Raw genomic sequence first — 14,681 nt, forward strand, 5'->3', positions numbered from 1 at the left:
GATTGCCAAGGTCACGTGCTCAGGGGAGATAGGAAGCCCTGAAGCTATAAACGCAGGGGCTGCATGACAAGGGATCCGAATGACCAGCAGCCAGATTACACTGGTTTATGTTTAAAGATTGGAAAAATCAGATGCAGCTGTGATTGGGTGAGAAGCAATAAGTTAAGGAGGGGGAAAGCTAGGCTGGGGGTGGAGAAGCATAGGGATGTGATGTCACAAGAGAAGGAGTTCACTTCCTATCTTCTGAACAGGTAGAAACATCCCACCCACCCTCCCCTTATTTTTGCATATTTTGTAAAATGCCAGGATATTTTCTTCTTTATGCTCTCATATTATCTGTTAATAACAGAATGTGAATGTTTTCCTATATGCACTGTTATATTGTGGTTTCGGTAACACTATACAGTATGAATGTGAGAGTCTGCATGGTATTATTTATGTTAAATGAAAGTCAAATCCTTGATCCAGGGAATTTTCCGATCGCCAGGTGGGGTCAGGAAGGAATTTTTTCCCTCTTGAGGCATAATTGGCACAGGCTTCAGGCTGGGTTTTTTGCCTTCCTCTGGATCAAAACAGTTGATATATGTTAATGTATTTTAAGTTGTATCTGTCACAGCAGCGGTAGGACCTTGCCAGAGTACTGCACAGGAAATTTTAGAAGAGGGAGAAAGGAGCTTCTCTCCTTTGACTGCACGGTGGGTTGATTATACAGACGCTACTACTGCTTGTGCTAGGTGACAGCTTGCTTGGATTTCCTATCATCGAGGCACTGCAGATTCAGGACCGGCAGCAGGGCTGCTGAACTTCTCTCATGGTGGGAGATGCAGCTCCTGCTGGTAGCAGAGTTTGGGGCCATCCTCTCTGTAGGTAGAGGCAGCCTAATACTCAGTGGTGGATATAATGACATAGTGCTGATCTCAAGTCTTCAGTAAGGAACAGCAGATCATAGTAGCGATCTCTTATGGAATTCTGGCTTTGAATATTGCCTTGGGGTGAGGCTGGCAAGGTCCTATTTATTTGATAAAATGTGAATAAATGCTGTGGCCTCTTTTTAACCCATTTCCGGCTCCTGGTGTTTTATTAATGTATGTAACAATGGGGTTCAGAGGGATGGCTGAAGGTGAAGGGCAATTGAGGAGTCCCCTTGTCATGTTAAGTGTATGAAGGGATCTCCAGATCCATGGGCTGAGGCTCAGGTTTATGTGACCAGGGCAATACAGGAAAAATGCATGTCTAAAGCAAAAGGGAAATGTGCACTAGTTTTTGCTGCCTGCTGGATAGCAGAACAGTATAAAACTCTAGCGGTGCAGAAAGAGAATCTGGAGGAAAAGATTTTTTATTTGAATGATACGATTGATTCTCTAAAATTTTCTGTTGAAAATGCTGCTGCTATTTCCATTAGCAACCAGCAAACAATGGCAGAAAATAAGAAAGAGATTGCGCAGCTCCAACAGAGGCTGAGAGATGCAGAGGGCACCATTAAAAGTTTGGTTGCAACCTCAACCAGCAATGTAGGAGCTGATCATTCATCAGAGATTAAAGGGTTAAAAGCTCAGTTAAGAAGTCCTGTTGTATTAGCTGTTACCGGGCAGAGTAATACTAAGGGTAGAGATCTGTCTGCTAATGGTTTAAATGAAAGCAGTAGGAAATGTGAAACTGCAAGTGAAGGTAATGTGACTAGTTTAGAATGTACTAGTCATGCCAGGCCTTCTAAATTGATTTCTAATTGTGCAGAGTACAGGGCTGATAAACTGAAAGACAACAGTCCAGGAAAACAGGTTTCTAACCCCCTGCAGCATAACAAGGAAAGGGTGTCGGCGATAAAGGTTTCTCTCCCTGCTAAACAGAATTGTAACAATTCAGTTAAAAAACACACAGAAAAGAAAGTGTTTAGGTGCTATGTGTGTTCAAAAGTTGGCCACATAGCCAGGTATTGTACCATGAAAAACTATTATTGGGATAATAATAATTGGTACAATGAAAGAGAGAATTGGAATTCCTCTAGGTGGGGATTTCAAAAGAAAAGTAGGAATGGGAATACATGGATCCCATATCAGGTTCTTAAAACTCAGAAAGAAAGCCTGAGTGCAGAGAACTTCTATCTCCAAAAGGCATGGGGAGCATTTAAAAAAGAGTTGGAAAGTATCCAATTAGAACTTTCTCAAATTAAAGGAAGAAGGGCTAATGAGAATAGAGGGAAACAAAATGTGAATATGCCCTAACGTTTTCCCTTCACCAAGTTTATATTTTACAGGATAAACAAGGATTCAAGATTATGTAAAGGAAAATTCCGTACCTTACCTTGTCCTGTGGAAAAAAAAAAATTATAGAGGACCTTATGTATTTGTTTTTTTTTTCCTTTTTACACAGAAGGAGAAGCCTCTAAATTGGTTTGGTACAGTCAGGTTATACAAATTCAAAAACATTTTTGGGTTTTAATAGTTAGAATGACCTGCACTGTGAGGGAGTAAAATGGCTGCTGCTTTAGTTTAGTAGGAGAGTAAAAAAGTACTGAGGCACAATTTGAATTTTATTTTTGATATGATTTGCCTGAGTCAGATTTTGTTTTTTTTACTCTTTGTATTAGCAGCAACACGTTTGTGACATTTTTACATAGACTGCATGCTGCTTGATAACTTCAATATATGTTATGTGTTTCTGTATCAAAGCAGTATTCAGTCTATAGTTTTTTTTTCTCTCCAAAGTTTGTCTTTTGTTGTTTGTATTGTAAGTTTGATGTGTGTGTTCAAGGTGGGGTGTTTTTAAAATCAATTCACTCTACAAGTCTGCATTAGAGTTACCAGTCCAGTCTGTTCTATGCATCTCTAGTTACAGCAAATGATGTTTATGGTCTGTACCTGTCCAAAACAGCTAAAACAATACAATTGTCTTGCTCTATTTAGATGATCAGGCATGAAACTGAGGGAAAATACTGAGACAAAGATGACAAACAACTCACTAGTGATTTGGCTAAGATAGTGCTGCACACTTTAGTGTAGTGTATCTTTTTAATTTCCTGAAGTCAGTATTGGTTATGGTCACACCTATCCATGAATTGAGGTGCTAATCCCAGCTATGCTGATTAATAAAATGTGCCACAGAGTTTCTCACACTACCCCACAATAATAAAGGATTTTCCCTGTGTGGTCTCATTCATATGGTAACCGTGGTAAGCAAAATGTGTTGGGTGTTGCAAACACCAAAGTTTAATGGCCATGGGTTACTGCAGAGGCCTAAAATGGGATCCAGCCCAGACATGGGTGGAGCAGTGCCACGTGGGTAAGTGGTGTGTACAGCGCACAGACAATGCAGCAAAGTAAGCTGGAAACAAAGCCTCTAAAAGTGTGTGAGATTTTCTAACTGGCAGAAGGGTTCAAATTATGAATATAAACTGTGAGTGTTTTTATAATTAGGTTAAATATTACCTCACAGTACCCTAAAACTTAAGCATGTGTGAGTGTTATATAATTTGGGTCTCAGTAATCCTTTCACTTTCAGCACAAATACATATTATACATGAATGGGTGTCCCTGAATGTTATACCTTTTTGTATTTAGAGGGCTCTTTCCTTGTGAAGTCCTTCGCCCTCTAGGTGGGGATTTGTAAGAAATCGTGTATTTGGGTGCCATTATTTGTGATATATATAAATATATATGTGTGTTTGTGGCTCTATTGTGTTATACACTGAGTATGGGGGGAGCTCTACTGATTACTAAACTGATTACTATAAACCAGTTTTTCAAGTTGCACCCGAAGCCAAATCTCCATATCTAAGGGTTTTTCTGTGGATGGTGGGACAGTACGTCCCCGAGAAGCCATAAAACTCAACAGTTACTGAACAATGGGCAAGGTGTGGTTTGTATCAACCCCCATCTGATCAGTTGGTATGTGGGGGGCAGTGGCTGAAAGGTGCATAAATGTGGGCTGGACAGTGGTCAAGGGGGCAACCGGGGAAGAGCAACCTGGGAGAGCAACCTGGGAAGGAGCACCTGGGGACTGGGCAGGATGTGAGACAGACCGGGGAGAGAAGGCCATGGCTAGGAATCAGACCACCATGTTCTTTGTTCATCGGTAGCTATAATGTAGATTTTGTCATTAATCTTTAAATGTAAATAATGTATAAATATTTTTTGTGTTAATTAATCATTTAAGTGTAACAATCCATTGATTTGCTACTCAATATATTCATTTTAATATACACTTATTGGTGTGGGTTATTTGTCTGCTTCTCAAAAGAACCAGAACCCTAGTAAGAGGGGTGATTAATATTATTATTAATATTATATTATTATTATTATATATAGTCAAAATCTTACAAAAGGCACAGGTTACACAGTTAACAGATAAATTGCATAGATTCCTATTATTATCTGCTTATGTAGCCTGTGGCTTTTCTCGCTACATTGCAGCTATTTAAATAAACTATAGTAGTCTTTCTGAAGCAAACACACAACTTTTACCAGTGCATGGCAACAGTACATTATAATTTAATTACTTTAAAACATTTTTACTTTACAGTGTTACTGTTCCTTTAATTTCTATCATTTAATTACCTAATTTTTTGAAAAAAGCCTGAAGGCTCAGATTAAAATTTTGTACAATATATATAGTTCCCCTTATCAATTCAAACCTAAAGAATTATCCCTTTTTATGGGTTTACATTGATTCTATGTTACATAAGTGTTGAATAGAATATATTAGCATTTGGTTATTTGAAATTTATGAAATACTTGGTACACTGCACTTGGGTAAACTAATTTTCCCTGGTTAATTTGGCATCATTAACAAGAGGGTTATCTCCACCCCCCCTTCTAACTGGACAGAGCACATATCTTAGCAATTAAAGAATTAATAGTATATTATATATGCAAGCCTTCCCCCCAGCGCCTTTGTCTTTTTTTTCTCTGTCCTACTAACTAACTGGATGAAGATTGAGGAACCCATGTAATCTAATGGCTTCTATTTCCAGGGTTTTTTTTATGCTCCACTGAAGAGCCTGCGAGTCATGCCTGGTGGCCAAATAGCGGGTTACAAGATGGGGTAGAAGTGTCACAAGGCTGCAGAGTTCCTTACCTGGTGGAAGGGAGTATACGGGCATGCGACTCTAGAGGTCTGACCTGGTGCCTGACAAAGATATATTTACCGATGCGCGTGTAAGTGCTACAGGGGTCTGCGGTACTTTCACGTTTGACGCCAGCGAAGCATCAGGCAGGGGGGCGGAGATTTTTAAGGAAGTGCCTTCCATGCGAGTGGCGCTGCCATACTGGGACCGTAGCGTCTAGAGAAGCGCAGGATAAACAGAGAACAGGTATTGTAACTTGGATTTTTCAATACACAGGGAGAAAAGGCCATTTGTTTGTACATGGGACATCTCTTGTATGGTTTTATTTGTCTGTCTCCCATGCTTCTTTAGTGTGTCTTCCCCAATAAGAACTAAAAAAAAGACCAAGATGTGCAGCATGTGATAATCCAGCATCAAGACATGCAAAAATTTGTCAATCCTGTACAAAGAAATTATTAGGAGAAACAGATTCTGTTGGCATCATGACTTAAATTAAGGATGCGGTTGCTCAAGGCATCAAAGAAGCAGCGGGTCCTAGTACTTCAAGGCAGGTTTGGTAAAGAGTGGCTGAAAGAGAGATTTTCACTAGAGAGGAGTCACCAATAGAAGAATCATCAACGGAAGTGTTATCTGAGGAGGAACAGGAAGAAAATTTGGAACAATTTGCTGGATTTAATTTTGCCTTAGTTGAGCCCTTAGTCAAGGCAGTAAGGAAAGAGTTAAAACTGCCAGAGACTCAGGAGAGTCAGTCGTTTACAAGCAACCCCTTCAAAATATTAAAAAGGTTATACCCCTTTCCTCCAGACCAAGAAAAGGTTTGGGAGAAGCCACCAAAGATGGATGCGGCAGTAGACAGACTCTCCAAAAGAACAGTCCTTACAGTAGATGATGTTTCAACTTTTTCAAATCCAATGGATAGGAAAATGGAGGCAATATTAAAGAAGAACTATTTGGCTACAGCAGCCTCTTGTAGACTAGCAATAGCACTGACATCAGTGTCACGAGTTATGCAATCTTGGCTTCATGGGGTGGAGAGAGCCATTAAGCATGGAGTGGATAGAGAAGATATTGTAAAATCTCTTCCAGACAACAGATTTTGTTGCAGATGCGTCAATTGATTTGGTCAAGACCTCTTCTAGAGCCCTCGCATTGTCGGTGGCGGCAATACAGGCACTATGGCTGAGATCCTGGAGTGCAGATAAGGCCTCTTAGACAAATTTATGTAATATGCCCTTTGATGGTGACATGCTGTTTGGGGCAAAGCTATTAGACTTAATAAAGAGAGTCACAGGAGGGAAGAGCGTCTTTTTGCCCCAGGAGCGAAGGCTGAGGAGCAAAAAGAAACAAGTAATCTCATATCTACTGCTGCATGGGTGGATTATAAATCTAAAGAAGAGTCAATTGTTTGCTTCTCAAGACTTAACGTACTTGGGGGCAAGGTTCCGCACAGACAAAGCAGTAGTAACATTACCAAGAGAAAAAACAAAAGTAAAACAAAAGGTGCGTTGGATTCAAGAGAGGTCAGTCTATTCAGCAAGACAACTCATGGGACTGATAGGCTTATTGACGTCGGCGATACCGATGACTCAGTGGGCGACAGACGTCAGAATTCCTCAATGGGACAGGTTAAGCCCGGATTGAGACCAAAACATATTTATCACAAAAGATTTGAAAATAGGGTGGTGGCTAGAGAAAAGTCATCTATCAAGAGGCAGAATGTTAGGAGACGTTTCTTGGGAGCTACTGACCATCGATACCAGCTCAACAACAGGTTGGGGGGCATATTGGAGGTCAGAAGTGACCCAAGAAGTTTGGTCTGTACAACACAGTGTACTTCCGGGAATGTCAGAGAAATAAAAACAGTGGCATTAGCCCTAAAAGATTTGGGGAACTTGCTAAGCAACAAGCCATTACTAATCCGGATGGACAACATTACAGCAATGTGTTATATAAAGAAACAGGGGGGCACGAGGAGCAGGCAGTTGATACAGGTGCTGCAACCAATTACGCAATGGGCTCAAGACAATCTGGAAGATCAGCAATGTTCCTTCCTGGGAAGGAAACAAAATTGCAGATTTCTTGAGTCGGAACTTACTGAACAGACACGAGTGAAAACTCAGTCAGCAAATATTCGAAAGGATGGTCTGCAGATGGGGTCTACCAGACATAGACCTGATGGCAACAGAATCCAACAGGAAGGTGAGGACAATTTTATTCCAGAGTACTGAAACCGGAGGCGAAAGCAACGGATGTCTTAATACAATATTGCAGTTCAGGTCTCCTGTATGTCTTCCCACCAATCCCAATGATACCAAGGGTACTGAGGAAAATAAGACAAGACCGAGCAGAGGTAATAGCGGTAATTCCAGATTGGTCAAAGAGACCGTGGTATTTGCTACTCAGACGGTCTGACTATAGAGGTACCAATGGGATTACCACTGGCACCTTGGCTGCTGAGGCAGGGACCAGTACAGCATCCACAGGTCCATACGCTAGCCCTCAAGGCATGGCGTTTGAGAGAAAGAGATTAAGAGTGTCAGGCCTTTTATCGGCAGTAATAGACAATATGATGAATGCAAGAAAAGGGTCTACATATAAGACATATCAGAAGACTTGGAAAGTATTCACAACATTTCTGGAAGACAGAAAAGTGACAGCAGAGCAGTTTACTATTGTACAAGTTTTAGATTTTTTGCAGAGAGGCTTGGAAAAAGGATGAGGACACTAGAGGCGCAAGTCTCAGCAATTTCAGCCTTTACGGGGAAAGCTAGGGCACAAGAGACCGCAATTATTCAATTCATGGCAGCAGTATTAAGACTAAGGCCGCCAAGGAAGAATATGTCACCTTCGTGGAATTTGCCTTTAGTAAGAGAGGCTTTAACGGAGCAGCCTTTTGAGCCTTTGCAGGAAGCCTCAGACACAATAATGACTTACAAAACAGTCTTGTTAACAGCAGTAACCTCAGCAAAGCGAGTGAGTGGATTGCAAGCTTTATCAGCCCAGGAGCCATATATGTTGTTCCTGTTGGATAAGATTATTTTTAGAACTAACCCAGCATTTCTACCAAAAGTAATGACTTCTTTTCATCTGGATGCAGAAATTGTGCTGCCAGCCTTTTTTTTGCATCCACAATCAGATCAGGAAAAGAAATAGAGTACATTAGATCTGGTCAGATGTTTGTCAATCTATTTAAAAAGAACAGCAGAGTACAGGAAGTCACAATAACTGTTTGTTATTCCGGCAGGAGTAAAGAAAAGACAAGAAGCGGCAGTCTCCACGATAAGTCGGTGGATAGTGATAGCCATACAGAAGGCTTACACTTCAAAGGGGAAACAGATGCCAATGGGCATTAAGGCACACTCCACTTGAGCAGTGAGCGCTTCATGGGCTGTGGAATGTTCCGCCAGACGAAGTTTGTAGAGCTGCATCCTGGAGCTCTTTCGTTACATTCTTAAAGGACAAGGAAAGGTTAGTAAAGAGTTAATCTCAAAATGCAGGCATACCTTCAGTTGTCTCAATAGTGCCCTTAAGTCTCCCCATATTTCTCCCACTCAGAAGATCTGAAGCCAAACAGGAAGAAAAAAAAGCTGAGCTGGGTAGAGAAGATTCCCATAATGCCTCGCACCTGCACTGACCATGGGACCAGGACTATAGGCGGCACATGTGCACCAGCAGGAGAGCTCCCTCCAGCGTCCGGTTGCCATGGCGACCGCAGTCCTTATAAATAGTGTATGCAGCGGCAGCTTGGGACAGAACAAGACGAGACAGCCGTTGGCAGGTGCTGGTGGGGGGAGAGGCAAGCAGGGAGCATGGGATGCTGACAAGAGGTGCTGGTGGGGGGAGAGGCAAGCAGGGAGCGTGGGATGCTGACAAGAGGACGCAGTGGGGGGGTGAGTTGTGCAGACAAGAGGAGCGGAGTGGGGGGGTGCTGACAAAAGGAGCAGATCGGAGTGGGCGTTGTGTGACACGGGGGGTGCTGACGAGTTGGATACACATAAGTATAAGGATGTTGGGGGCGCATGCCCAGTAGAGACAGTGAGGGAAAAAGATGGCAGCGTCGTTCACTGAAACAAGTATGTAGAATGTAGCAGGTGTATCTCTATAAATCTTTCATTAGGGTAGCCAGAAATATAGCATTTTTACATAGCAATAGTAGTACTATTTTATAGTGTGCTTTATAGATTTTGACTTTCTTTGTCCTTTAAACCATTATCAGCTAGACGTTAGATCAACGTCAGAGATAGAATTTGGACAAAGTGTTCTGAGAGCAGTCCAAACTTGAGCAGAATAAAGATATTTTGGTGTTTATGCATACAAGTGTTTTTGGGTTTAATTTTTATTCAGAGATACCCTCCCATGACATTGCTTAGTAAATCCCTCTTGTTAATGATGCCAAAATAACCAGGGAAAAAAGAAAATTAATACCATACTTACCAAAATTTTATTTTCCTGGTTGATAGATGGCATCATTTACAAGACCCTCCCTAATTGGCTTAATGACCAAGACAAAGGTGCTGGGGGTGGGGCTTGCATATATATAATATACTATTAATTCTTTAATTGCTAAATTATATGCTCTGTCCAGTTAGAAGTGGGGGTGGAGATTACCCTCTTGTAAATGATGCCATCTATTTACCAGGAAAAGAAAATTTCAGTAAGTATGGTATTAATTTTCTTTTTTATTCCCTAAACTCATATTTGCTGTCAATTGTTTCAGAGTTCTGCACCTCCTTCCATAGCGCATGCCCAGCCAATGCACAAGCACAGTGGCAAAAAACACACAGTAAGCCTTGTTAATAAGGTTTACCATTTTAGAAACTAATTTAGTTTCTCATCTAAAATATAAATCATATCATTCGTATTACTTTGTCCTACCTACGAACGGATATTAGCAGCTAAATGAATTCAGAAACTGAAACCAAACAGAAACATCTGCTTTTGAGACGTTTTCACAATCATTAGTTTGCTAAAATGACAGACCATAATAGCATTAACTAATTAAAATTTAGATTATGCCAACAATATCAAAGTCACCAGTTTCGTTCTGCCTAACTCGCCAAAACACACGCTTTCACATAACCAAAGACCTTAAAGAGGACCTGTCAGTTTTGGGACCCCCAGTTTCTGAATATAGCTGTGATTTAGTATACACACACGGCTCGGTTGTTTCCTTTCAGAAGCTACGGGGGAGGGGAGAGAGCAAACAACGGAGCCAGCCGTGTCTATACTAAATTCCAAGCCCCTTCAGAAGCTACGGTGGAGAGGGGAGAGAGCAAACAACGGAGCCTCCCTTAAGTAAAATTAAAAGTGACAGGTTCCCTTTAAACAACACTCTCGGTTCGTATAAACTCAAATCGAGTCTTGGAACGCAAATCTCCGCCCGCAGAGCTTAGCACCCAGTATGGGAGAGTCAGCTGAGTTGTCATGTGACAGACAAAGTCCGGCAGGCAACAGAGCAACATGAGTTCTGCTGCAGGGTGAGTTTTTCTGTATGTAACGTGCTGGTTCTTGGGAAGTAGCTTTTTATGACAGGGATTCATACAGCAACACACTGTATGAGGTATATACATTAATTCTTAGGTTTAATAACAATATTAATAATACTTACATGGGGTATTTTGCGTCTTCGCCAACTAAGTTGTCTTCATTCATTATAATGCGAAGTTGGCATGTTTCTTAATCATATGCTGTAAGTTTGCACCTGAGCTAAAGCCAGGTAGCTGAGATTAGTTCAATATTAGAAATAACATATTTAAAATATAAGTTCTTGGGCTAGATGCTATAAAGATTTTAAAAACTGCACTCCACACATATGCTGTGCTGTTGGGCAGTGTGGCATTAGTCTTTACACCATGCATTGCATAGGAATGGTTTTAGGTTATGTATGTATAATTTAATTTCTTTTGCTCTACTTATATGCAGAGCAGTCCATAAAAAAACAGAACAGAGGCAAGACAATATAATAATAGAATATAGATACGGTAATTCAGTTACGCTCAATTAGTATTTAATTATAGGTTACAAGACAAGAAGAATGAGGTCCCTGTCCATAGAGCTTACACTCTTAATAATAATAATATAATAATAATAATAGAATATAGATACAGTAATTCAATTATGCTTAATTAGGATTTAATTACAGGTTACAAGACAAGAAGAATGAGGTCTCTGTCAATAAAGCATATAGTCTTAATAATACAGGTATGGGACCCGTTATCCAGAGTGCTCAGGACCTAGGGTTTTCCGGATAAGGGATCTTTCTGTAATTTGGATCTGTATAACTCAAGTCTGCTAAAAATCGTATTGAATAAACCCAATAGGATTGTTTTGCCTCCATTAAGCATGAATTGTATCTTAGTTAGGATCAAGTACAAGGTACTGTTTTATTATTACAGAGAAAAAGGAAATTTTTAAAAATGTGAATTATTTGCTTATAATGGAGTCTATGGGAGATGGCCTTTCTGTAATTTGGAACTTTCTGAATCACTGATTTCCAGAGAAGGGATCCCATACCTGTAATAATAATGGAATATAGATACAGTAATTCAGTTATGCTCAATTAGGATATTAGGATTTAATTACAATTCAATTTTAATTTAAGGTTACAAGACAAGAATAAGGTCTCTGTCCATAGAGCTTACAGTATAAAGCAGGGGTCCTCAAACTTCTTAAGCAAGGGGCCAGTTCATGGCCCCTCAGACTGTTGGGCGGCTGGATTGAACCCCCCCCATGTGCTGCATTCTTTGACAGCACCCCCCCCCCGCGCGCGCTCCCGCACTCCATCCGTCCTCCCTCTTCCAGCTCCCCTGCTCCATCTGTCTTCCCAGTGCCCCCCTCCCACTCAACGCTGGTCCTTTCTGCCAGTGCCATCCATCCTCCCTCTCAGCTCCCCCGTCCCGCTTCTCGCTGAGTCCTCTCTCTCTGCCAGGGGTGCGGACGCAGCGGGGGGTGGGTAAATTACCGTAGTTTGAGGATCCCTGGTCTAGAGCTTAAAGTGGGGAAGACATGAACAGTAGAGTAATTAGTGCAGGTGTTCGTGGTCAGATAAAACAAGTATTAGTTAAGCAAACATCCAACCTGCTCCCCTCCAGATTTTGACTGAAATTTTAATACTTTTGGGAGAAAACTGAAAGTTTTAGTTCACCATCAGCAGGAGGGAAATTAGGCATAATTGAAATTCATATTTTTAATTCCTTCATATTTGGTCCCTGTATTCAGCTGTTGAATTGCAACTGCACACTGATTAGGAGATGCTGAGAGTATATATTTACCAGTGCTTAGTGACGCTACTTTAGATGGTGGCCCTCAGATGCCTATATAGCAAAATAATTGTTCTGGGGAAAAAATAATACCCTCCATCCCCCCATGGCCACTGGATACTTACCAGCAAAATCCAGATGAATAGGGAATACCTGAAACTCCATGTTTGACACATGCACAGTATTGCAGATGCTTATTTGCGTTTGTTTATTGCGCATTTAGGTGGTGGGCTGAGATTGCCAAATTGCCATTCAACAGAAGAACAGCTAGAGGGCCCCTCTTTAATTATGCCACCCTAACTAAACCTAATCCTGACCCAGCCCCCCTATATATATCCCCACCCTGCACCCTCTCTGACATTGGAAAGGATTGGACAAAAATGCACTCCTGGTAACTTTTCAAATTAGGATTTTTTAACTGGATTTTCTGCTTATATGTGCAGATAGCACAGTAGCTATGCAGCCTTCCATGACCGCTGTAAAGTTAAGCACAGAGGGGCGATGGGGGCAGCTTCACTTCGGCCGCCTCTGGGGTCAGAAATGCCTCTGTTCATCAGTATTGCAATATGCTGCTAATTGTTACAGTTATGGATCACCATAATTTATTTATAAAAATTGCTATTCTTCGGTCTACGGTCATTTTTTTACAAAGTTCTATAGAATGAAAAATAGCAATAGAAAGGTAATAATAGCAATAGAAAAGCAATAAGTCAAATCAACTGGACTTGTTGTGTTTTTCTTGAAGACATTTCACTAGTCATCTGACTGCCTTTATTAGTTCTGAATTGAGAAAGCCAGTCAGATGACTAGCGAAACGTCTTCAAGAAAAACACAACATGTCCTGTTGATTTGACTTACTTCTGATATACCATGACCTGGATAAATAAGAACCTTCACAGAAATAGAAATGAAAAGGATTTTCTCTTTATTTTAATTTTTGAAGAACAGTTAAGTTTCCTTTAAAGGAGAAGAAAAGACTAAGTCACTTGGGGTGCCATAATGTTACTGAAAAGAATGTGACCTAAAGAATAAGTAAATCTTTTTTTTTTTCTATCAGTAAAATGACACTAAACAGCCTCTTGAATTACCTACCTTTGTCCCAGCATTCTCTCTGACCTGGTTCCTCAGTTAGAAGGTATTCTTTTTCTTTGCTTCCTTGTGCAGAGTGAAACCCCGCCCCCACTTCCTGTTCAGTTCTCTCTTCAATTCGACAAGGTTGTCGGAGTGGAGAGCCTTCTGCGCATGCCTGGAGGCAGCAGGAGCCAGTCTGTGCATTAGCAGGGTTTTTTTTTTGATGAGAGACCTGAACAGGAAGTGGGGGCCGGGGCTTCACTCTGCACAAGGAAGCAAAGAAAAAGAATACCTTCTGACTGAGGAACCAGGTCAGAGAGAATGCTGGGACAAAGGTAGGTAATTCTGGAGGCTGTTTAGAGTAATTTTACTCATAGAAAAAAAAAAACTTATACTTTAAATTGCTTACCTTGTACCCTGGGCTGGTGCTCCTGTTAGGGGAAAACCGCACCAGCCTGGAGTACCTGTAGCGCTTCCTCTTTTTTCTGCCGGCGAAACCCCTGGGCAGGCGCATGCACATTAGAGTGAATAGCCGACTTTCTTGTTAAAGTTCGGCTTTTCACTCTACTGCGCATGCGCAAGCGCGCCAACATGGAAGAAGGAAGCGCTCGCAGCTACCCTGGGCTAGTGCTGTTCTCTCCTAACAGGAGCACCAGCCCGGGGTACAAGGTAACTTTCCTTCTCCTTAATAAAAAGTGGGAAGTTTATTTTAGTTTGTGTTGAAATATCTTTTTGGCATTTGTGCTTGAATATGGACTTTTGTGACCCATACCAAATTGTCTCACCATTTGTTTGTATTAAACAGCAACATGTTGCTCTGGAGGTTCAGAATTATGAAATGTTGTGGTTTAACATGACTTGAAAATTGCATGTGTAGAATAAAAAAGGGGAAAAAGCTTGCAGGAAAAAAAATGGTATTTCTTGACAGCTGTATTTAAAATTAATGTTCAAAATAACAGAATAGGCTAGGGCAGTGCTGTCCAACTTCTGTGGTACTGAGGGCCGAAATTTTTCCGACCTACGTGGTGGAGGGCCGATAATGGAAGCCAGTTTTGACCACTCCCCTTTTTGAAACCGCACCCACTTGAAACCACATGATCATACCCATATTAATGGTTGTAGTACAGCAAAAACCTGCCATACTCTGCCTTCCCTACCCTGCCTGTGTGTGCCATACTCTGCCTTCTCTACCCTGCCTGTGTGTGCCATACTCTGCCTTCCCTACCCTGCCTGCGTGTGCCATACTTTGACTGTGTGTGCCATTCTTGGCTGTTTTGTGCCATACTTGG

General features: G+C 41.2%; 1 protein-coding gene and 1 long non-coding RNA gene across 3 annotated transcripts in view; both read left to right on the forward strand.

Moving 5' to 3' along the window:
* The first annotated feature begins 3,862 nt into the window (after positions 1–3,862).
* pepd (peptidase D) overlaps positions 3,863–14,681 on the forward strand; it is a 125,253-nt gene continuing 114,434 nt past the window's right edge. Inside the window, exon 1 of one of the 2 annotated variants that reach the window (XM_012960953.3) lies at positions 3,863–4,071. In XM_012960953.3, coding sequence (XP_012816407.1) covers positions 3,887–4,071 — 185 coding nt within the window. In that variant the 5' untranslated portion in view covers positions 3,863–3,886. 2 annotated transcript variants of the gene reach the window in all.
* LOC116410407 lies at positions 4,924–8,811 on the forward strand. Its single transcript, XR_004222371.1, has 3 exons — positions 4,924–5,308; positions 8,307–8,530; positions 8,618–8,811. It is a non-coding gene; the product is annotated as an uncharacterized LOC116410407 (long non-coding RNA).

This window comes from Xenopus tropicalis, chromosome 4 (assembly GCF_000004195.4).
Source record: "Xenopus tropicalis strain Nigerian chromosome 4, UCB_Xtro_10.0, whole genome shotgun sequence".
In the NCBI taxonomy this organism is placed as follows: Eukaryota; Metazoa; Chordata; class Amphibia; order Anura; family Pipidae; genus Xenopus; species Xenopus tropicalis.